This window comes from Oncorhynchus mykiss, chromosome 12 (genome assembly GCF_057628025.1).
Source record: "Oncorhynchus mykiss isolate SJ-2025 chromosome 12, ASM5762802v1, whole genome shotgun sequence".
NCBI classification, from domain to species: domain Eukaryota; kingdom Metazoa; phylum Chordata; class Actinopteri; order Salmoniformes; family Salmonidae; genus Oncorhynchus; species Oncorhynchus mykiss.
In genome coordinates, this window is record NC_143033.1 from 38,235,839 (window position 1) to 38,257,892 (window position 22,054).

Consider the following 22,054-nt stretch of genomic DNA (forward strand, 5'->3'; position numbering starts at 1 on the left):
GGAAGACAACCAAAGCTTTAGTTTCTAGACTGTCATTTTACAGATTTATGTTAAATGTTTTTTGGGAGATGCGATGGATCATTGGGGATTATTCAATTTTCCCTTTTGTTGTTCAGTGAAATCATCTCGTGTGAAGAGTCAACTCATTTAATTAAAGTTAAATTTGTAACTGAATTGTTTTTTTGTTTTTTTTCTATTGGAAGGATTTAATCATTTGCAATTATGTCTACTTATGATAAGGTTAAAGGTTTATGTTTCTGTCTCCATATGATATGGTAAATATATCCAATTTTTAAAAAACAACATCTCCATTCTAAATGATATTAATATTAATTTGCATTGATTCCCATATATTCCCAAGGAAAGTTCCCACCTCTGAATATTCCCTAAAATGTGCAACCCTATCCATAATGCATGGGGTTGATTATTATTATTTTTTTGTCCAGGAATGGAGCTTGTTTGATTGGAGAGCAGTTCTTAGGTCTGAATGTTCTCAGTGTTTCTGGGCAGGATTGGCTTGTGTCCGGACGTGCCTCCTTCCTGCTGGAACATCAGGGGTCTGTGGGGGGGATTCATCTTGTATGTTTAGTTAAATGTGGAAAAGCCCATGGACTTGAATAAGTGTGTGTAAACCTCAATTCTATCCAAAAACTGCATTGACTGATTGCTTGTCAAAACTGTGGCCATGCAAGCCTTATTTAGAGAAGGTGGTAAAGGTGTAAGAGAAAAAAACAACCTATAACTATAGGCCTAGCTCAATGTCCCAGATGGTCTCAGTGTTCCTCAATTTCATTGGTGTGTGAACAACACTAAAAATGTCATCTTTTCCCACCAGCCAGCTCTTATAAGTTCCCTCCAGCCAGGCAGCTAGATGAGTCAGCGGAAGGAGCGCCGCGGGATCCACGTGGACCAGTCAGAGCTGCACTGCAACAAGGGCTGCGGTTACTATGGCAATGCCGCCTGGCAGGGCCTGTGCTCCAAGTGCTGGCGGGAGGAGTACCAGCGGGCCCGGCAGAAGCAGATCCAGGAGGACTGGGCCCTAGCTGAGAAGTAAGGAAGGAACACTCCTAGTCCTGGATCAATGGGTCTCAAACTGGGGGTGGGGTGTGATGATGGAGGGGTCCATAGATAGTTGGTGGGATGACGTAGGATGAAATGTAGGCCCACTTGTGAAACGTTCTAATCAATTGCGATGTGTTGTCAGTGCTGTGGCGCATTCCTTCCTCAGTGGCAGGGTAGATACTTTTACATCACAAAGTTTCATGTGGGATGCCTCACTATGTTGGAATGTCAACATTCGACCCCAGGTCACTGGCCAGCAGAGTTAACAGGCAAGCTGGTTTGTCTTATCCACATGGTATTCTACTGTAGCAGAGGATATGTGCCTATAAGTATTCACCCACTTGGATTTCTTAACATTTATCGTGTTATAAAGTGGGATTCAAATTAATTTGTCATTTTTGTCAACGATCTACACACAATCTATTTTCAAAGTGGAAGAAAAGTTATAATTTTGTTTAAAGATTAATGAAAAATAAAACTCGAATATACCTTGATTAAATAAGAATTCACTCCCCTGAGTCAATACATGTTAGAACACCTTTGGCAGTGATTAAATCTGTGAGTCTTTTTGGGTAAGTCTCTTAAAAGCGGAAGGTGCTCCCAAGTGGCACAGCAGTGTAAGGCTCTGCATCTCAGTGCAAGAGGCGTCACTGCAGTACCTGGTTCGAATCCAGGCTGCATCACAGCCGGCTGTGATTGGGAGTCCCATAGGGCGGCGCACAATTGGCCCTTCCGGGTTTGAACGTGGTCAAGGTGTTGGGGATCATTGCTAGACAGCCATTTTTAGGTCTTGCCATAGATTTGCGAGCAGATTAAAGTCAACTGTAACTTGGCCACTCAGGAACATTCACCGTCTTCTTGGTAAGCAACAAGAGTGTAGATTTAGCCTTGAGTTTTTGGTTATTGTCCTGCTGAAAGGTAAATGCGTCTCCCAGTGTCTGTTGGAAAGCAGACTAAACCAGGACTTCCTTTAGGATTTTGTCTGTGCTTTGCTCTATTCTGTTTATTTTTATCCTAACAAAAATCCTTAGTCCTTGCCGATGACAAGCTTACCCGTAACATGATGAGGCCACCATCATGCTTGAAAATATGAGGTGGGACTTATGATGTATTGGATTTGCCCCAAACATAACGCTTTGTATTCAGGACACAAAGGTCAATTCTAAAATCATAATTCCACTTTGACATTATGGGGTATTGTGTGTATGCCAGTGACCATAAATCTACATTTAATCCATTTTAAATTCAGGCTGTAACAACACGAGCTCATGTTGTGAACGTATCTATATGTATAAAACAACATCATGGGTAACTCATCTTTGATTTTGTGGGACCAAGGCACACATGAATAGAATCAACCTGCATACATCGATATTTAATACAGATATTCAAATATGATTACATTTGAACTCATAATAAGCTTTTGACCTTTTCAACTGCTCTATTGAATATATCAAATGTTTCTTTGGCTATTCACACGAGCTATGGAGAACTCTAGTGAAAGAACGTCAAGGACGTTTTGTAGCCAATGAGTTATGCTGAGCTTATGTGGAGGCTTCCATCTGGTCACTAACATCCTTTTTTGCTGCAGTCAGTTCAGACAACCATACTCGTTTGTGTGGTACTGTGAGAGTCAGTGAAGAGTCATCATTCACCAATAATATATTGGGGAGATGGGAACACCAACTATGCTCGATAGAGACCTGTCAAACGGGGGTAGTCCCACATCATATGCATGTAAGTTCCAATATTTATTAGAGAATACATACAACAGACAATTTGGAATAGGAGCACATTTAAATTGGCAACTTTTCCGTGGAGTCAAATAAAACATGTCAATTAATTTGTAGTGTATTAGTTGATGATTTCAAATTTTGGGAAGACTTTAGGATATTCAGAAAGTTTATGAATACTTTGTTCAGACCATGATAGGTTTTCCCTCCCAAAGGTAGGGAGTTATTTCTAAATATTGGTGTTTGGCTATGCCATTGCACTTCTCAATTACCAAGTTTTTCAATTTGTTGCCAGGTCTGTATTGAGTGGTTGATGATTGGTCCAAACTGATTACGGCAAAACTTAGGAGATAAAGAAGAGAATTATACATCTTTCAATGTAAATGATGACATTATATTTTCCTCTATTTCCAACCAAGGAAGACCTTGTATCTTGATCAAACAATTTCTTAAGTGTGCTGGAGCACAAGAGACAAAGCATATAACTTGAAGTCGGGTAAACCTAGACCCCCAAAACATTTGGGTTGCTGGAGTGTAGTCATTTTAATTCTGGGATGTTTCCCTTTCCATATAAAATCATATATTTTCCCAGTACCCGAATGGCGTGTGCAAAGGAAACATGCTACCAAAGAAATGTAGTCTAGGCAAGACATTCATTCTGACTATTGAAATTCGACCTGATGAAGGTTAGATTAAACCGTTTGCTGTAATTGCAGTTGTGACTGGTTTGTAGTTCTTCTAAAAAAAAATTATCTAGAGGGAAAAATGTTTTAATTTTTTCAATTTCGTGGTATCAAATTGGTAGTTATCGCTGCAAATCCTGTACAGACTCGGGAGAGGCGAAGGTCGAGAGCCGTGTGTCCTCCGAAACTCAACCCAGCCAAGCCGCACTGGTTCTTGACACAATTCCTGCTTAACCCGGAAGCCAGCCACACCAATGTGTCGGAGGAAGCACCTTGCGACCGTGTCAGCGTGCATTGCCGCCAGGCCCGCCACAGGGGCCGCTAGTGCGCGGTTAGACAAGAACATCTCTGCCGGCAAAACTCTTCCCTAACCAGGACAACGCTGGGCCAATTGTGCGCCGCCCCATGTTTTTTTCCCACTAATGGCTCCAATGATAGGGCAAATAGGAGGCTGGACAGCCTTGACGAGTTCCCCGTTAGAAGGTGAATTGTGAGGAGCATTGGATACCCGTCAAGACCATTGCATAGAGGGTACTGTAAATTATTTTTAACATGGTTATAAACATTTAGCCAAATCCATATGATGGGTTCGGATTTCTAAACTTTAAATGTTGTCAATCATCAGTTACACTAGACATGAGGAGTGCCATAGTCTAGGGTCTACACCAGAAGTTAATGGTTATCTGTAGGAGGAATGTATATGGTGGATGCATTTAAGCTCGGAATGTTTTTTTTTTTTTATTTAACCTTGATTTAACTAAGCAAGTCAGTTAAGAACAAATTCTTATTTACAATGACAACCTACCAAAAGACAAAAGGCCTGCGGGGACTGGGATTAAAAATGTAAAAAATAAATATAAGACTAAACACACATCATGACAAGAGACGACACTACATAAAGAGAGACCTAAGATGATGACAATAGCAAGGCAGCAACACATGACAACACAGCATAGTAGCAACAGAACATGGTAGCAGCACAAAACATTGTACAAATATTATCGGACACAGACATCAGCACAAACGGCACGAAGGTAGAGACAACAATAGATCACGCAAAGCAGCCACAACTGTCAGTAAGAGGGTCCATGATTGAGTCTTTGAATGAAGAGATGGAGATAAAACTGTCCAGTTTGAGGTGTTTGTTGCAGCTCGTTCCAGTCGTTAGCTGCAGCAAACTGAAAAGACAAGCGACCCAGGGATATGTGTGCTTTCGGGACCTTTTAACAGAATGTGACAGGCAGAACAGGTGTTGTATGTGGAAGATGAGGGCTGCAGTAGATATCTCAGATAGGGGGGAGTGAGGCCTAAGATGGTTTTATAAATAAGCATCAACCAGTGAGTCTTGCGAAAGGTATACAGAGATGACCAGTTTACAGAGGTGTATAGAGTGCAGTGATGTGTCCTATAAGCACTGGTGGCAAATCTGATGGCCGATTGGTAAAGAACATCTAGCCGCACGAGAGCACCCTTACCTGCCGATCTATAAATGATGTCTCCGTAATATAGCATGGGTAGGATGGTCATCTGAATCAGGGTTAGTTTGGCAGCTGGAGTGAAAGAGGAGCGATTACGATAGAGCTTAACCCAGTCTAGATTTAACTTTCGCCTGCAGCTTTGATATGTGCTGAGAGAAGGACAGTGTACCGTCTGGCCATGCTCCCAAGTACTTGTATGAGGTTACTACCTCAAGCTCTAAACCCTCAGAGGTAGTAATCACACCTGTGGGGAGAGGGGCATTCTTCTTACCAAACCACATGACCTTTGTTTTGGAGGTGTTCAGAGCAGGGTTAAGGGTAGAGACAGCTTGTTATACGCTAAGAATGCTTTGTTGTAGAGCATTTAACCCAGAATCCTGGGATGGGCCAGCTAGGTATAAGACTGTATCATCTGCATATAAATGGATGAGAGAGCTTCCTACTGCCTGAGCTATGTTGTTGATGTAAATTGAGAAGAGCATGGTGCCTAGGATTGAGCCTTGGGGTACTCCCTTGGTGACAGGCAGTGACTGAGACAGCAGATTTTCTGACTTTATACACTGCACTCTTTGAGAGAGGTAGTTAGCAAACCAGGCCAAAGACCCCCTCAGAGACACCAATACTCCTTAGCCGGCCCACAAGAATGGAATGGTCTACCATATCAAAAGACTTGGCCAAGTCAATAAAAATATCAGCCTAACATTGCTTAGAATCAAGGGCAATGGTGACATCATTGAGGACCTTTAAGGTTGCAGTGACACATCCATAACCTGAGCAGAAACCAGATTGCATACCAGAGAGAATACTATAGACAACAAGAAAGACAGTCAGTTGATTATTGACAAGTTTTTCCACCACTTTTGATGAACAGGGCAAAATAGAAATAGGCCTATAACAATTAGATCAGCTTGATCTCCCCATTTTAAACAAAGGATGAACCATGGCTGCCTTTCAAGCAATGGGAACCTCCCCAGAAAGGAGAGACAGGCTTGGCGACGATAGGGGCAGCAACCCTGTACTGAGTGAAGGAAAGATGATGTGAATGTACTGAGTGAAGAAATATAAGGATGGCGAGGTGGATTAGTGAGGAAAGGGGTCGAGGTCAGGTCACCTTAAGGGAGAAGGAACAGTTTATTGCCCGTGTCACTTAATTTCCTGCCTAGCAATAGAGATGTAATGTTTAGAGAGAAGGAGGACGTCACCCATATTGGGGTATATGTACTACCACTGCTGTTCGATCTTTTGGGCGAATAAACTTGGTTGGAGCTTTCATAGTGTCCGTCAATTTCTTACTCTGATATTTAGAACTTAACACATAGTATACCAGAGGTAGAACCATTCGAGACGGCCAAAGGCCTTTTCCGCATCAATTGGCAGGACTGCAAAGGAGGGCGGTATATTAGGTGTAATTTGTATTATATGTAGGGGACCCCTCCGATTGTCTGACGCCAGTCTGTTTGAGACCCATTTGATCAGGTTGAACTAGTTTGGGTAAAATGGTTTCAAGACGTTTGGCTAGAACCTTGGCGTACAATTTCATGTCACTATTTAATGAGGGAGAGAGGCCTATGACTTGAAAAGAGAGTTGAGTCTTTACCTTTTTTTATGTAACAGAGAGATGTCTCTATTGAAAAAGCCCATTTGAATAGATATTCGTAACATCTCTAATAATAATCGGACCAAGTTCAGACCAAAAGGTTAAATAAAATTCAGATGGGATGCCATCCCATCCAGGGGATTTACCTCAGTTCATGTCTTTCAATGCATTGTGCAGTTCATTGAGTGTTTATAGGTGCATTTAAAGAGTGTGCATCATCAGAGGAGAGTTTTGCGGTAGATTCAAGCCCTCAAAAAAGGGTCTCTTGCTGTCTGAGGTATTTTGTACTTCAGAACTGTATAATTTTTCATATACATTTTTTAAATATAAATTGATGGTGAATCATGCAAGAGAACATAGTCTTGTTCCCATTCAGGCTGACGATCATTATTCCGTAATTTACTCACTAAGAGGAAGCTAGGTTCATTTAAAGTGCAGATAATCAGTTTGTCGGACTCTATGAATTCAAAATTCTGCTCTTAATCTGAGTAAGGAATTTAACTCAGTTTTAAAGATGAATTCTCTCTTTGGCGGAGAAACTATTCTGCTTGTTGATGAGTTAGTAAGAATAGTGGACAACAGTTTATTATTTTTTATTTGAGACTTGTTCACAAACTGGGTCACAGACTCTTCGTTGAGGATACATTCATGTAAATCAGACATTTTTAAAGAGTGAGATTAAATCTCCACTTTGTGGCACGATTTGGAGCACCGGTTGTTGATAATTTGCAAGATCATTAGACACACTACATGACCAAAAGAATGTGGGCACCTGCTCTTCTAACATCTCATTCCAAAATCATGGGCATTAATATGGAGTTGGTCCCCCCTTTGCTACCATAACAGCCTCCACTCTTCTGGGAAGGCTTTCCACTAGATGTTGGAACATTGCTGCGGGGACTTGCCACGAGCATTAGTGAGGTTGGGCAATTAGGCCTGGCTCGCAGTTGGCGTTGCAGTTCATTCCAAAGGTGTTCGATAGAGTTGAGGTCAGTGCACTGCGCAGGCCAGTCAAGTTCTTCCACACCGATCTCTACAAACATTTTCTGTATGGACCTGCTTTGTGCATGGGAGCATTGTCATGCTAAAACAGGAAAGGGCCTTCCCCAAACTGTTGCCACAAAGTTGGAAACACAGAATCGTCTAGACAGTCATTATATGCTGTAGCGTTAAGATTTCCTTTCACTGGAACTAAGGGGCCTAGCCCGAACCATGAAAAACAGCCCCAGACCATTATTCCTCTTCCACCTAACTTTACAGTTTGCACTATGCATTGAGACAGGTAGCGTTCTCTTGGTATCCGTCAACCCCAGATTCATCACGCCAGGGAACACGTTTCCACTGCTCCAGAGTCCAATGGCAGTGAGCTTTACACCACTCTAGCCGACACTTGGCATTGGTCATTGTGATCTTTGACTTGTGTTTAGCTGTTCGGCCATGGAAACCCATTTCATGAAGCTGACGTTGCTTCCCTAGGCAGTTTGGAACTCGGTAGTGAGTGTTGCAACTGAGAACAGGCAAAAAAAAATGTACGCGCTTCAGCACTCGGCAGTCCCGTTCTGTGAGTTTGTGTGGCCTACCACTTCGCGGCTGAGCCGTTGTTGCTCATAGATGTTTCCACTTCACAATAAAAGCACTTACAGTTGACCGGGGCAGCTCTAGCAGGGCAGAAATTTGACGAACTGAGCTCCTGAGCGCTCTGGAGCAGGTTTTCATCAAGGATCTCTCTGTACATTGCTCTGTTCATCTTTCCCTCGATCCTGACTAGTCTCCCAGTCCCTAGCGCTGAAAAACATCCCCATAACATGATGCTGTCACCACCATGCTTCACCGTAGGGATGGTGCCAGGTTTCTTCCCGACGTGATGCTTGGCATTCAGGCCAGAGAGTTCAATCTTGGTTTCATCAGACCATAGAATCTTGTTTCTCATGGTCAGAGTTGTTTAAGTGCCTCTTGACAGCCCGATTGGAGTTTGCCATGTGCCTTTCACTGAGGAGTGGCTTCCATCTGGCCACTCTACCATAAAGGCCTGATTGGTGGAGTGCTGCAGAGATGGTTGTCCTTCTGGAAAGTTCTCCCATCTCCACAGCATAACTCTGGAGCTCTGTCAGAGTGACCATCGGGTTCTTGGTCACCTCTCTGACCAAGGCCCTTCTCCCCAAATTGCTCAGTTTGGCCGAGCGGCCAGCTCTAGGAAGAATCTTGGTGTTCCCAAATTTCTTCCATTTAATGATGAAGGCCACTGTGTTCTTAGGGACCTTCAATGCTGCAGACAATTTTTGATACCGTTTCCCAGATCTGTACTTCGACACAATCCTGTCTCGGAGCTCTACGGACAATTCTCACGACCTCATGGCTTGGTTTTTGCTCTGACATGCATTGTCAACTGTGAGACCTTATATAGACAGGTGTGTGCCTTTCCAAATCATGTCCAATCAATTTAATTTACCACAGGTGAACTCCAAGTTGTAGAAACATCCTCAAGGATGATCAATGGAAATAGGATGCACCTGAGCTCAATTTTGAGTCTCCTTGGAAAGGGTCTGAATACTTGTGTAAATAAGGTTTTTCAGTTTTGAATTTTCTATAAATTTGGAACAGTTTCTAAAAACCTGTTTCGCTTTGTCATTATGGGGTATTGTGTGTAGATTGAACAATTTGTATTTAATCCATTTTAGAATAAGGCTGTAACATAACAAAATGGTAACAAGTCAAGGGGTCAGAATACTTTCCAAATGCACTGTATTTATTTTTATTTCACCTTTATTTAACCAGGTAGGCTAGTTGAGAACAAGTTCTCATTTACAACTGCGACCTGGCCAAGATAAAGCAAAGCAGTTCGACACATACAACAACACATAGTGTATAATTTCCACCTTCTGAACTAGATGCACTAACTGTCATGAATGTAATCTATCCTTGAAAATTATTGGTGCCTAGTGGAATAAAAAGTGTATTCTTTCAGTAGACATCCTTTTTTTAATATTGTCCCAGGAATGACAGGACAACCTTAATTTCGAACCCTGGGGGGAATTATTTTATAAACATATAAAGTATTTGGTTGTAATTGTAATGTTGCAATATTTTATAGGCTAACAATGGTGGCCAACCATCCTCCAGGAGAGCCTTAAAAGGGGCAGTGTTGTATTTTGAGACAGGGTTGAATATGTAAAGAAGTCAATAGGCAGAGTTTTAGCCTAGATTTCTGTCTGATTCTCTACGGTAAAAAAGATCATGCATTTTATTTAATGGTTCCTCACATCATACAACAGTGTAAAAATGCATTTTTGGTCTAATGAATTGAGCTTTTGGACAAGTAAAGAATCTGTCCTACTTGTTCAAAAGCAAATTCCAAAAAAAGTTAATGTCAAGCTCTGCTTAAAGAGATTCAATGTCTGATTTCTTGTTACCCATCTACAAATCACTGCCCTTTATGAGGCTTTCGAAAAGCTCCCTGGTCGTTGTAGTTAAATCTGTGCCAGAAATGCAATACTTGACTGAGGGACCATACGGCTGTTGTATGTGTGGGGGACACAGGAAAGGGTAGTCATTCCAAAATCATGTCAACCTCTAGTATTTCATACATTTTGAGTCCATGTAAGTTATTATTTTACTACTGAACTAATTTAGGCTTGCCTAAACAAAGGGGGTAAATACTTATGCAATGACTATTTTAGTTGTTTAATTTGTAAAAATGTGTAGAATTATATTTTCAATTCGACATTTATAGAGTATTTGGCAAATAAAATCACAATTACATATGTTTCAATCCCACTTTGTAATGTAACAAAATGTGGAAAAAATCCAAGGGGGTGAATACTTATGATACCCACTGTATATGATAATTGAAATAGTTTTGGGACGTTAAAGAAATTTCCACATTTGACTAGCTTTGTCCAACCCTCCCTTGACACATGGTGCCTGAGTTTCAAGTTAGGGGAAGTTGGAAGAGAAAAAAATCCTTTATGATAAAGCATTGCATGCATCTACAGTGCCTTCGCAAAGTATTCATACCCCTTAATTTATTCCACATTTTGTTGTTACAGCCTGAATTCAATATTTTATTAAATAGATTTTTTTCGCACCCATCTGAACACAATACCACATAACGACAGTGATGACTCCAAGATGTAATCGCCGCCAAAGGTGTGTCATGACGTTGCCCTGTTGGGTGAGGTTTATGACCCCCATAAATACCCTTTCCCCGTTTTCTCTCCACTACAGAATGGACTTGGAAAGCCCTTTGTTAACATGAGAGAGTATGGTAACATCAAAAGGTTGGGGAAAGGTACAATATTTCTGTAATCCAACCAGTTGAAAGTGTCTGTTGGTACTTAAAGAATATGCAGACCAATGTAAGATAGCCTACTATTTCTAATGTGATGAGTAGATTGGATAGTCATTTAGTTAAGCTAATAATATAACTGACTCACTGTTCACAAAAAATACCGTTATGCTTTTCTTCTCCTTTCTTTGCACATATCTAGAGCTCAGACCCAGCTAGAGGGACATTTTTAAAGAGGATCCGAGAAATGTTTTGACTTTTTATAAACACATTTTATGCAGTTGTAGGACACTTTATTCTTCATGACTGGAGACAATAGCATAATCTTTAATACCTCAAAAATGACAGGGTAGACTACTCTGCTGACACTGACAAACTGAGATCAATGAAAACGATCTTGTCTTGGATGCAACCATCTAATCGATGCTTATGAAAAGGGGAGACTCATATTGTAGGCTATGACATCCATCTAGCTTGGAGGAGGAAATTGTCCTAAAAAACATTACACCGGAGATATGGCCGATGCTCTCCGCTATAGTGCCAATTAGGCTTGGGCGGTGTACTGTATATACCGGGATATTTGGAAATGGTCACGGGATGGTTATTAAATACAGTCAATATTGTTAACTATTTCATTGAAGTTTAAAAAATATATACACAGTACCCAACCAAGTCTCTTATTTTTATTGGTATCCTTTTAGTAGTGGTTTCTTTGCAGCAATTTGACCATGCAGGCCTGATTCATGCAGTCTCCTCTGAACAGTTGATGTGTCTGTGACTTGAACTCTGAAGCATTTATTTGGGCTGCAATTTCTGAGATTGGTAACTCTAATGAGCTTATCCTCTGCAGTAGAAGTATCTCTGGGTTTTCCTTTCCTGTGACAGTCCTCATGAGAGCCAGTTTCATCATAGCGCTTGATGGTTTTTGCGACTGCACTTGAAGGAACTTTCAAAGTTCTTGAAATGTTCTGTATTGACTGACCTTCATGTCTTAAAGTTATGATGGACTGTCATTTTCTTTGCTTATTTGAGCAGTTCTTGCCATAATATGGACTTGGTCTTTTACCAAATAGGGCTATCTCCTGTATACCACCCCTACCTTGTCACAACACAACTGATTTGCTCCAACGCATTTAAAAGGAAAGACATTCCACAAATGAACTTTTAACAAGGCACACCTGTTAATTGAAATTCCCGGGGAATACATAATGAAGCTGGTTGAGGGAATGCCAAGAGTGTGCAAAGCTGTCATCAAGGAAAAGGGTGGCTACTTTGAAGTATCTCAAATATAACACTTTTTTGGTTACTACATGATATGTGTTATTTCATAGTTTTGATGTCTTCACTATTCTTCTACAATGTAGAAAATAGTACAAATAAAGAAGCCTTGGAATGAGTAGGTGTGTCAACTTTTGACTGGTACTGTAAATTTGGCAAATTCAATTTACTTTAGGGGAAGCTCAGCATATTGGACTTGCCTATTGGACGCGCCACCTATGACACAGTAATTTAAAAAAAACACCAGCGGTGTGTCTTGTTAGTTAAAAAGAATAGCTTAAAGTTAGTCTAATCACCAGTTGTTCCCCCTGGTCTACCTCAGGCTGCAGAGGGAGGAGGAGGTTGCCTATGCCAGCATCCAGGGGGCCCAGTCCCAGCCCCAGGCACAACCCCAGGCCTCTCTGGCGCCCTTCTCCAAGTTCGAGGAGAAGAAGACCAATGAGAAGACACGCAAGGTGACCACTGTGAAGAAGTTCTTTAGTCCCTCGTCACGGACAGCCCCCAAGAAAGGTACTGACTGCCTGATTGACTCTATAAAACGGAAGACAGTTCTGCTTTCCCTTTGATACGTTAAAGCCTGAGTTATCTCAATGGCATTTCTCCAGTGCAGTTTCTGACACACACACACTCTTTCCATCCCAGCGTATCAGCCTAGTACTTGTCTCATCAGCTCACTTCTTTGGAAGTGATCCCCGGAGGCTCTAAAGCAGGGCATGTTAGTGATTTGAAGGTCTTCTGTGCCCACCAAGCCCATTACAGCCTATTATAGCCTGGGTTATTTAGTGATGCCCTCTATTAGCCTCACTGTTAGGCAAACTCCCATAGCTCCTATCTGTACAATGGGCCCAGGGGTATCGAGAACAAGGTGCAAACTTCAAAGTTCCTTTATTTTTGCAGACTTAAATATTTTTTTCTTCATTCAGAGGTGCCCTATCCCTCTGCCTTGATTGTCATTGACGCCTCACTCGTCGAAGTTGTGACTTTGTCTCATCACATTTCACTTTTGCTTTGCAGTAATAGCTGCTGTGCACCATTCTCTCTAGTTAGGTTATGTTTAACTGTTTTCCATATCCTTTCCAATCCCTTCTATCTCATTGATACCCTCTCATCATAACACAATGGTCCCAAACCAAACAATCCCTCTCCTTCTCCATCTTGTCTGATCCCCTCATTCCGCACTTCTGTCATCGCCAGTGTTTGTTGATTCATGAATTTATTGTCGTCCATTATTCTCCATACCCATTCCACCTTCACCCACCTCTCTCAAATCCCATGTACCCATTCTCTCTTGTATGCCATTCTGGTACCCTATATCCCTGTTTCCCGTGCCCTGTGGCCCCACTTGGCCCTACCATCTCATTCTCAGCCCCCACTGTGGGAGAGGAGAAGCTGACAGGCCTCAGGGACTGGAGAGGAATGTTTACTCCCCCTTGGGAAATGGGCTCTCCCACCGAAGGTAATCATTCCTACCATTTGAGAGGAGATTTGCATTGGATAGCGCTCCCATTTTAATCCCTGTAGTTTTAAAACCAACTAGGAAACCATAAGGCCTTAACTAGTGTAGTCGACTTATAATTACCCTCCAACTAGGTAACATTAAGAAGTACCAATAGTCTCACCATAGTAGCACCCGCTCAGTCTGATTGGCTGAGAGACCTGTCTATCAAAGTGACTCCGCTGCTCTGGTTGGTTTTGAGTTTGTTTAATGTGGTGTGTGTGCGTGTTCAACAAGAGTCCCTTTTTCATGTTGCTCATAAAGTTCATTATCTCACTGTCCTCCTCTTGCGTATGGTCATTATACTGGCAGCACTGGTGGCAAGACTCAGAGGTGGGTGTCTGTCATTCTCTCTGTAGTTGTAGATACACTTCTACAGAATAGATGATACATCTGACTGTGTCTCTGAAACTGCCAACAATGTGTTTTTACAACCATCAGCAAAAGTAGTTCTGAAGTATCTGTTTATTTGTAGTTGTGACGCAATACTGTTGATTTCATATTTGAGTCTGTTTTCCTGACCTCTTCTCAGTTCTTATGTAAAGATGCACACTTCTGACTGTTTACCTGAGGCTCAGTCAGTTAGCGAGGGCAACCATGAAGAGGAAGGTATGGCGTAACATTAAGAGTAACACATGTCATGGTGTGTCGTCGTCGTCGCCCCCCTCCCCCCCCCCCATCAGAGAACCAGGAGGGCAAGACTCCCAGCCCCTCCATCAGCCGCCAATCAAGCATTGAGACGGACCGTGTTTCCAGAGACTTTGTGGACTTCCTGAAGACCCTGCATAAGCCTGGCCGTGAGGTCCACAAGCAGAGCCGAGCCTTCATCGAGATCATGGCCAACAAAAAGGTCAGTTGAAAACGAGTCTTAATGCTCATTCATTGATTTTTAAACGTGCAGGGTACAAAACGATATCTGAAAGGCATAGATATACAGTTGAAGTCAGAGGTTTACATACACCTTAGCCAAATAGATTTAAACTCAGTTTTTCCTAGTAACAATTCCCTGTCTTAGGTCAGTTAGGATGACCACTTTTTATTTTAAGAATGTGAAATGTCAGGATAGTAGTTGAGAGAATTATTTCAGCTTTTTATTTCTTTCATCACATTCCCAGTGGGTCAGAAGCTTACATACACTCAATTAGTATTTGGTAGCATTACCTTTAAATTGTTTAACTTGGGTCAAACGTTTCGGGTACCCTTCCACGGGCTTCCCACAATAAGTTGGGTTAATTTTGGCCCATTCCTCCTGACAGAGCTGGTGTAACTGAGTTAGGTTTGTAGGCCTCCTTGCTTGCACATGCACATTTTCTAAGGGTTGAGGTCAGGGCTTTGTGATGGCCACTCCAATACCTTGACTTTGTTGTCCTTTTTTCCATTTTGCCACAACTTTGAAAGTATGCTTGGGGTCTTTGTCCATTTGCAACTAAGCTTTAACTTCCAGACTGATGTCTTGAGATGTTGCTTGAATATATATATATATTTTCCTCCCTCATGATGCCATCTATTTTGTGAAGTGCACCAGTCCATCCTGCAGCAAAGCACCCCCACAACATGATGCTGCCACCCCCATGCTTCACGGTTGGGATGGTGTTCTTCGGCTTGTAAGCCTCCCCCTTTTTCCTCCAAACATAACGATGGTCATTATGGACATCAGACCAGAGGACATTTCTCCAAAAAGTACAATCTTACTCCCCATGTGCAGTTGCAAACCGTAGTCTGGCTTTTTTATGGCGGTTTTGGAGCTGTGGCTTATTCCTTGCTGAGCGGCCTTTCAGGTTATGTCGATATAGGACTCGTTTTACTGTGGATATAGATACTTTTGTACCTGTTTCCTCCAGCATCTTCACAAGGTCCTTTGCTGTTGTTCTGGGATTGATTTGTACTTTTCGCACAAAAGTACTTTCATCTCTAGGACACAGAACGCGCTTCCTTCCTGAGCGGTATGATGGCTGCGTGGTTCCATGGTGTTTATACTTGCATACTATTGTTTGTATAGATGAACATGGTCCCTTCAGGCATTTGGAAATTGCTCCCAAGGATGAACCATGCTTGTGGAGGTCTACAATCTTTCTTCTGAGGTCTTGGCTGATTTCTTTTGATTTTCCCATGATGTCAAGCAAAGAGGCACTGGGTTTGAAGGTAGTCCTTGAAATACATCCACAGGTACACCTCCAAATGACTCAAATTTTGTCAATTAGCCTATCAGAAGCTTCTAAAGCCATGACATCATTTTTTGGAATTTTCCAAGCTGTTTAAAGGCACAGTCAACTTAGTGTATCTAAACTTTCTGACCAACTGGAATTGTGATACAGTGAATAAAAAGTTAAATAATCTGTCTGTAAACAATTGTTGGAAAAATGCACAAAGTCATGCACAAAGATGTCCTAGCCGACTTGCCAAAACTATAGTTTGTTAACAAGACATTTTTGGAGTGGTTGAAAAATGTGTTTTAATGACTCCAACCTAAGTGTATGTAAACTTCTGACTTCAGCTGTACCTACACAATTTATGCTTGTGTGCAAATTATGACAACATTTTAAACAGAAGGTCTTGATCCAGCTGAAACTTTGCAATAAACTGTATGGGTATGGGGGCATATACAATAGTGTTTAGGTATTTCTCTTCTTTCAACAAAGGTCAGCCCTGAAAAGCACAAATGAAAGAATAGCTTTTATGTGTATGTTTTGAAATGAAATATTCCTATTTGATCTGGCAAAACACTCCAAGGTTCTCTTGTTTCAAAAAGTTATTGGTTTTTATTGGCTAGACAAGAATGTATTGTGCCTGTAGTAGCCTTTCTCACAATCAGTAGTTGTGTTGTACATAGTTTTACAGAACAGTGTCTCTTATAATTTCCTTCAGTGTAAAGCTCTTTTTTTATGGTATCCTTTGTAGAAATATAATTAAATTATATAAACAGAGAAAAAACAGCTGTTGTGATGAGGTTAAAAAGTTATTTCAAGCTGTCATACATTTTGTCAGGAACATGCAATTTTGTTTGTTTGGTTGTTATGGTATGTAGTTCCTCTCATATCGTCCAGACATTGACATTGATTGATAAATACCTGGGATGACATTTTGATTTTTCAGGACTTGAGTGCTGACGAGCTGTCAGAGTGTGTCCAAGACTTCTACCAGAATTTGTCCGATCGCCTCATGACTCATTTTAAAGGTAGGTTCAAACAACATTAAGAATGATGACTCAACCAGCCAAAAAGGGATACAACAACTTGCAATGTACAAAATGCAAATACAATGCATTCATTAGATTCACAAAAATGGACTAAACGGAGTGTTTTAACTAACTGTGTTCTAGTGCACAATAAAGTGTTCTGTTGGTCTTTTCGGCTTACAAAATGCCTTTTGGTTTTATTTGCAAGTAGAAATATCTACTGATTTAACCTTTTATTTAACTAAGCAAGTCAGTTAAGAACAAATTCTTATTTACAATGACGGTCTACCCCGGCCAAACCCTAACCCAAATGACGCTGGGCCAATTGTGTGCCGCCCTATGGGACTCCCAATCACAGCCGGTTGTGATACAGCCTGGAATCGAACCAGGGTCTGTAGTGACGCTTCTAGCACTAAGATGCAGTGCCTTGGAACTGCTGTAACTACTACTGTAACTAGAAAAGTACATTTCCTGAAGTGTGGGCTTGCAAGCTTGTCTTGAAGTATCAATTGATTGATAGGATACAATAGCCTGAACATGTGAAAGTTGGTTTGGTGTCTGGCTTGAATGGTTCAAGAGTTACTATTGTTGTGGTGGGTTATTTAAGCAATAAGGCCCAATTGGGAGTGGTATTGGCCATGTAACACCAACCCCCGAGGTGCCTTATTGCTATTATTAACTGGTTACTAGAGCAGTAAAAACAGTAAGTAATAAGAGAAGTAAAAACAAATGTTTTGTCATACCCATGGTATACGGTCTCGTATACCACGGCCGTCAGCCAACCAGCATTCTGGGCTGGAACCACCCAGTTTATAATTATTTTATTAGGATCCCTATTAGTTACTGCTAAAGCACTATTGGCTGTCATTTAAACCTATGTTAATATATGCACATTTTAAAATGTTTTACATAAGTATACAAACTGTATGCAAGTACACTAATTTGAGTAAGTCTGCACATGTCAACGTTGGTTTGGAATTCCAATCCAGTGCAGAGCTGGTGTCCGGCCGATGCACTGACTATAGCCTGAATCCACCTGTTATGCCTGTACTGTAGATCGCTCCTTTGAGTGGGAGTGGTTGATCTGGTATTTTGATTATTTCACAAGGTTGGACGGTCAGACTGAACACTTCACCCAATATCTGTATTTTTTGACAGTAAGCCTATAATTTAACATTTTATCACTGCACTTGTCTGCTGCTTTAGAATCTCTTTCTCTGTCTCTCTTTTGCTCTCTCTCGGTATATGTCGGTAATAGACATGTTGTGTACAGTGGGGCAAAAAAGTATTTAGTCCGCCACCAATTGTGCAAGTTCTCCCACTTAAAAAGATGAGAGAGGCCTGTAATTTTCATCATAGGTACACTTCAACTATGACAGACAAAATGAGACAAATAAATCCAGAAAATCACATTGTAGGATTTTTTATGAATTTATTTGCAAATCATGGTGGAAAATAAGTATTTGGTCAATAACAAAAGATTATCTGAATACTTTGTTATATACCCTTTGTTGGCAATGACAGAGGTCAAACGTTTTCTGTAAGTCTTCACAAGGTTTTCACACACTGTTGCTGGTATTTTGGCCCATTCCGCCATGCAGATCTCCTCTAGAGCAGTGATGTTTTGGGGCTGTTGCTGGGCAACGCAGACTTTCAACTCCCCCCAAAGATTTTCTATGGGGTTGAGATCTGGAGACTGGCTAGGCCACTCCAGGACCTTGAAATGCTTCTTACGAAGCCACTCCTACTGGCCATAGTGGAGTTTGGAGTGTGACTGTTTGAGGTTGTGAACGGGTGCCATTAATACAGGTAACGAGTGGAGGACAGAGGAGCCTCTTAAGGAAGAAGAAGTTACAGGTCTGTGAGAGCCAGAAATCTTGCTTGTTTGTAGGTGACCAAATACTTATTTTCCACCATCATTTGCAAATAAATTCATTAAAAATCCTACAATGTGATTTTCTGGAGAAAAAAAATCTAAATTTCTCTGTCATAGTTGAAGTGTACCTATGATGAAAATTACAGGCCTCTCATCTTTTTAAGTGGGAGAACTGGTGGCTGACTAAATACTTTTATTCAGATCCTTTACCTAGTACTTTGTTGAAGTACCTTTTGGCAGCGATTACAGCCTCGATCGTGTTGGGTATGACGCTGCAAGCGTGACACACCTGTATTTGGGAAGTTTCTCCCATTGTTCTCTGCAGATCCTCTCAAGATCCTCTCAAGCTTTGTCAGGTTGGATGGAGAGCGTCGTTGCACAGCTATTTTCAGGTCTCCCCAGAGATGTTCGTTCCGGTTCAAGTTAGGGCTCTGGCTGGGCCACTCAAGGACATTTTAGAGACTTGTCCCGAAGCCACTCCTGCGTTGTCTTGACTATGTGCTTAAGGTCGTTGTCCTGTTGGAAAGTGAACCTTCGCCCTAGTCTGAGGTCCTGGGCTCTCTGGAGCAGGTTTTCATCAAGGATCTCTCTGTACTTTGCTCTGTTCATCTTTCCCTCGGTCCAGACTAGTTTCCCAGTCCCTTCCGCTTAAAAACCTCCTCACAGCATGATGCTGCCACCATGCTTCACCGTAGGGATGGTGCCTGGTTTACTCTAGATGTGACGATGGCATTCATGCCAAAGAGTTCAATCTTGGTTTCATCAGGCCAGAGAATCTTGTTTCTAATGGCCTGAGAGTCCTTTAGGTGTCTTTTGGCAAACTCCAAATGGGCCGTTGTGCGTTTTTTACTGAGGAGTGGCTTCCGTCGGGCCACTCTACCATAAAGGCCTGATTTGTGGAGTGCTGCAGAGATGGTTGTCCTTCTGGAAGGTTCTCCCATCTCCACAGAGGAACTCTGGAGCTCTGTCAGAGTGACCACCGGGTTCTTTGTCACCTCCCTGACCAAGGCCTTTCTCCCCCAATTGCTCAGTTTGGCCAGGTGGCCAGCTCTAGGAAGAGTTTTGGTGGTTCCAAACTTCTTCCATTTAATTATGAAGGCCACTGTGTTCTTGGGGACCTTTTAATGCTGTAGAAATATTTTGGTACCCTTCCCCAGATCTGTGCCTTGACACAATCCTGTCTTGGAGTTCTACGGACAATTCCTTTGACCTCATGGATTGGTTTTTGCTCTGACATGCACTGTCGACTGTGGGACCTTATTTTGACAGGTGTGTGCCTTTCCAAATCATGTCCAATCAATTGAATTTATCACAGGTGGACTCCAAGTTGTAGAAACATCTCAAGGATGATCAATGGAAACAGGATGCACCTGAGCTAAATTGAGTCTCATAGCAAAGGGTCTGAATACTTATGTAAATAAGGTATTTTTGGGTTTTTTGTCATTATGGGGAATTGTAACTTTTTAAAATCCATTTTAGAATAAGGCTGTAAGGTAACAAAATGTGGAAAAAGGCAAGGGGTCTGAATACTTTCCAAATGCACTGTATGTGGAAACCAGGGTGTATGGAATTGAATGTAGCCTAACCCTTTTTTGTAACACACAAATCTCCTCTCGCAAAATGCAGAATAAAGAGATTCATCAGCAGCGACTAGTGTCAAAGCCTTCAACTACTGTGAAGTGTAGGAACTCCTCCAGTATCCCGTTCTCATGTAAAGCACCACCACAGAAATCTGTTCCTTTTCTGGTCCCTTTGCTTAACATATCAGCCATAAGTGCTAGGTCTATTATTTACTTCTGGATATGATGGTTGATGTGTTTTTCATTGCCATGCTTTTAGATCATTGAGTAGCCTACATCTGTTTCTCATAGAATTTTTCACACAGGGCACTTTTGATTTGCCAGGCAGACCGTTTGGGAAATTCTTGGCAAAATTGGAATATGCCTGCTTCTCCATACGCCATGACTACACCACTGATACCTGGGTATTTTTGCTAGAAAATGTTGGCCCAGTCACTTTGACTCAGGCCCAGCCACACAGCAATTTCTGCCAATGCCTTTGACACTAATAGAAGTGATGTCTAAGCACTTCACCAAGAGGCCAGTGAGGACAAAATGAATGACTGATAAGCCTGTTTACTCGAAATCCTTTCTCTCATATCAAAGGCTAAAGTCCTATCTCTTGGTCCTCATTGACTGAAATGGGAAACGTTTTTGTGAGACGTCAGGCCTTTAGACCAAATAGATTCTTTGATCTTTGATGTGTGGAATGTTTGCATGACTCATCTGTTCCTCACTGTGTGCTACATAGGCATAAAGCTAATATACAGTTGATACTATGGTAATGTTTATATGTAATGAAGACCAAAGTAAAGCCTCATGGGGTGTCTCTTCCCTCCAGGCTCTTCAGAGCGTGTGGAGCGAGTGATGGACGAGGTGGAGAAGTACATTATGACACGCCTGTATAAGAGTGTCTTCTGCCCCGAGACCACAGACGATGAGGAGAAAGACCTGGCCACTCAGAACCGGATACGGTAAGGACTACCATATCCTGTCTGAGGACAAGTCGTTTAATCTGTGCTTGTGTGTTGGGATATTTACCACTGTGGACAGAGAGATGCATGCAATTATGTGACTATATCACTGTGGGTGGTAATGCCCCTTTTGCGTGTCTGTCTCTGTGGGTGTTGGTGGCACGGTGGGTGTTAGTCACTGTAGGTCTCGCTCACCCACGGCACTCTGTTGTACAGGGCGTTACACTGGGTGGACATTCAGATGCTTTGTGTGCCAGTGGATGAGGAGATCCCAGAGGTTTCAGACAACGTGGTCAAAGCCATAACAGGTGAGCTATTGATGGTGTCACACTGGACCCCATTAGGACTCACTACATGGGTAGTGTTGTTCGAGGACACTGCAGAGTGTTGCCTTTAGTTTGCTATACGTCTGTTGTACAAACATTCATAGACTTTGTTAATGAAATCTTGTTAGTGTGGACAGGATTGTGAATTGTGTGTGTCGCGTCACAGATGTCATCGAGATGGACTCCAAGCGGGTACCCCGGGACAAGCTAGCGTGCATCACGCGCTGCAGCAAGCACATCTTCAGCGCCATCAAGATCACGAAGAGCGAGCCAGCCTCGGCCGACGACTTCCTGCCCACCCTGATCTACATCGTGCTGAAAGCCAACCCTCCACGCCTGCAGTCCAACATCCAGTACATCACCCGCTTCTGCAACCCCAGCAGGCTCATGACTGGAGAGGACGGATACTACTTCACTAACCTGGTACCTGTCTCTGTGCCACCTCACACCACTCCCTCATGCCCACACCAAGTTGATGAGAACCAAGCACACACACTTTTTGTTCATGGCTCACCTCATGTGTCCTTTCTCTG

The 22,054-nt window shown here is 42.0% G+C and overlaps 1 protein-coding gene across 6 annotated transcripts in view; it reads left to right on the forward strand.

Annotated features, from left to right (window-relative positions):
• rabgef1 (RAB guanine nucleotide exchange factor (GEF) 1) overlaps positions 1-22,054 on the forward strand; it is a 32,880-nt gene that overhangs the window by 7,170 nt on the left and 3,656 nt on the right. For 2 of the 6 annotated variants that reach the window (XM_090192418.1, XM_090192417.1), the window contains 8 exons: positions 836-1,050; positions 12,439-12,626; positions 13,483-13,572; positions 14,295-14,461; positions 16,705-16,786; positions 21,063-21,195; positions 21,412-21,503; positions 21,688-21,944. In XM_090192418.1, coding sequence (XP_090048544.1) covers positions 872-1,050; positions 12,439-12,626; positions 13,483-13,572; positions 14,295-14,461; positions 16,705-16,786; positions 21,063-21,195; positions 21,412-21,503; positions 21,688-21,944 — 1,188 coding nt within the window. In that variant the 5' untranslated portion in view covers positions 836-871. The remainder of the gene's footprint in view (positions 1-835; positions 1,051-12,438; positions 12,627-13,482; positions 13,573-14,294; positions 14,462-16,704; positions 16,787-21,062; positions 21,196-21,411; positions 21,504-21,687; positions 21,945-22,054) is intronic. The other 4 variants (XM_021623661.3, XM_090192420.1, XM_090192419.1 and 1 more) reach the window with 3 other exon arrangements.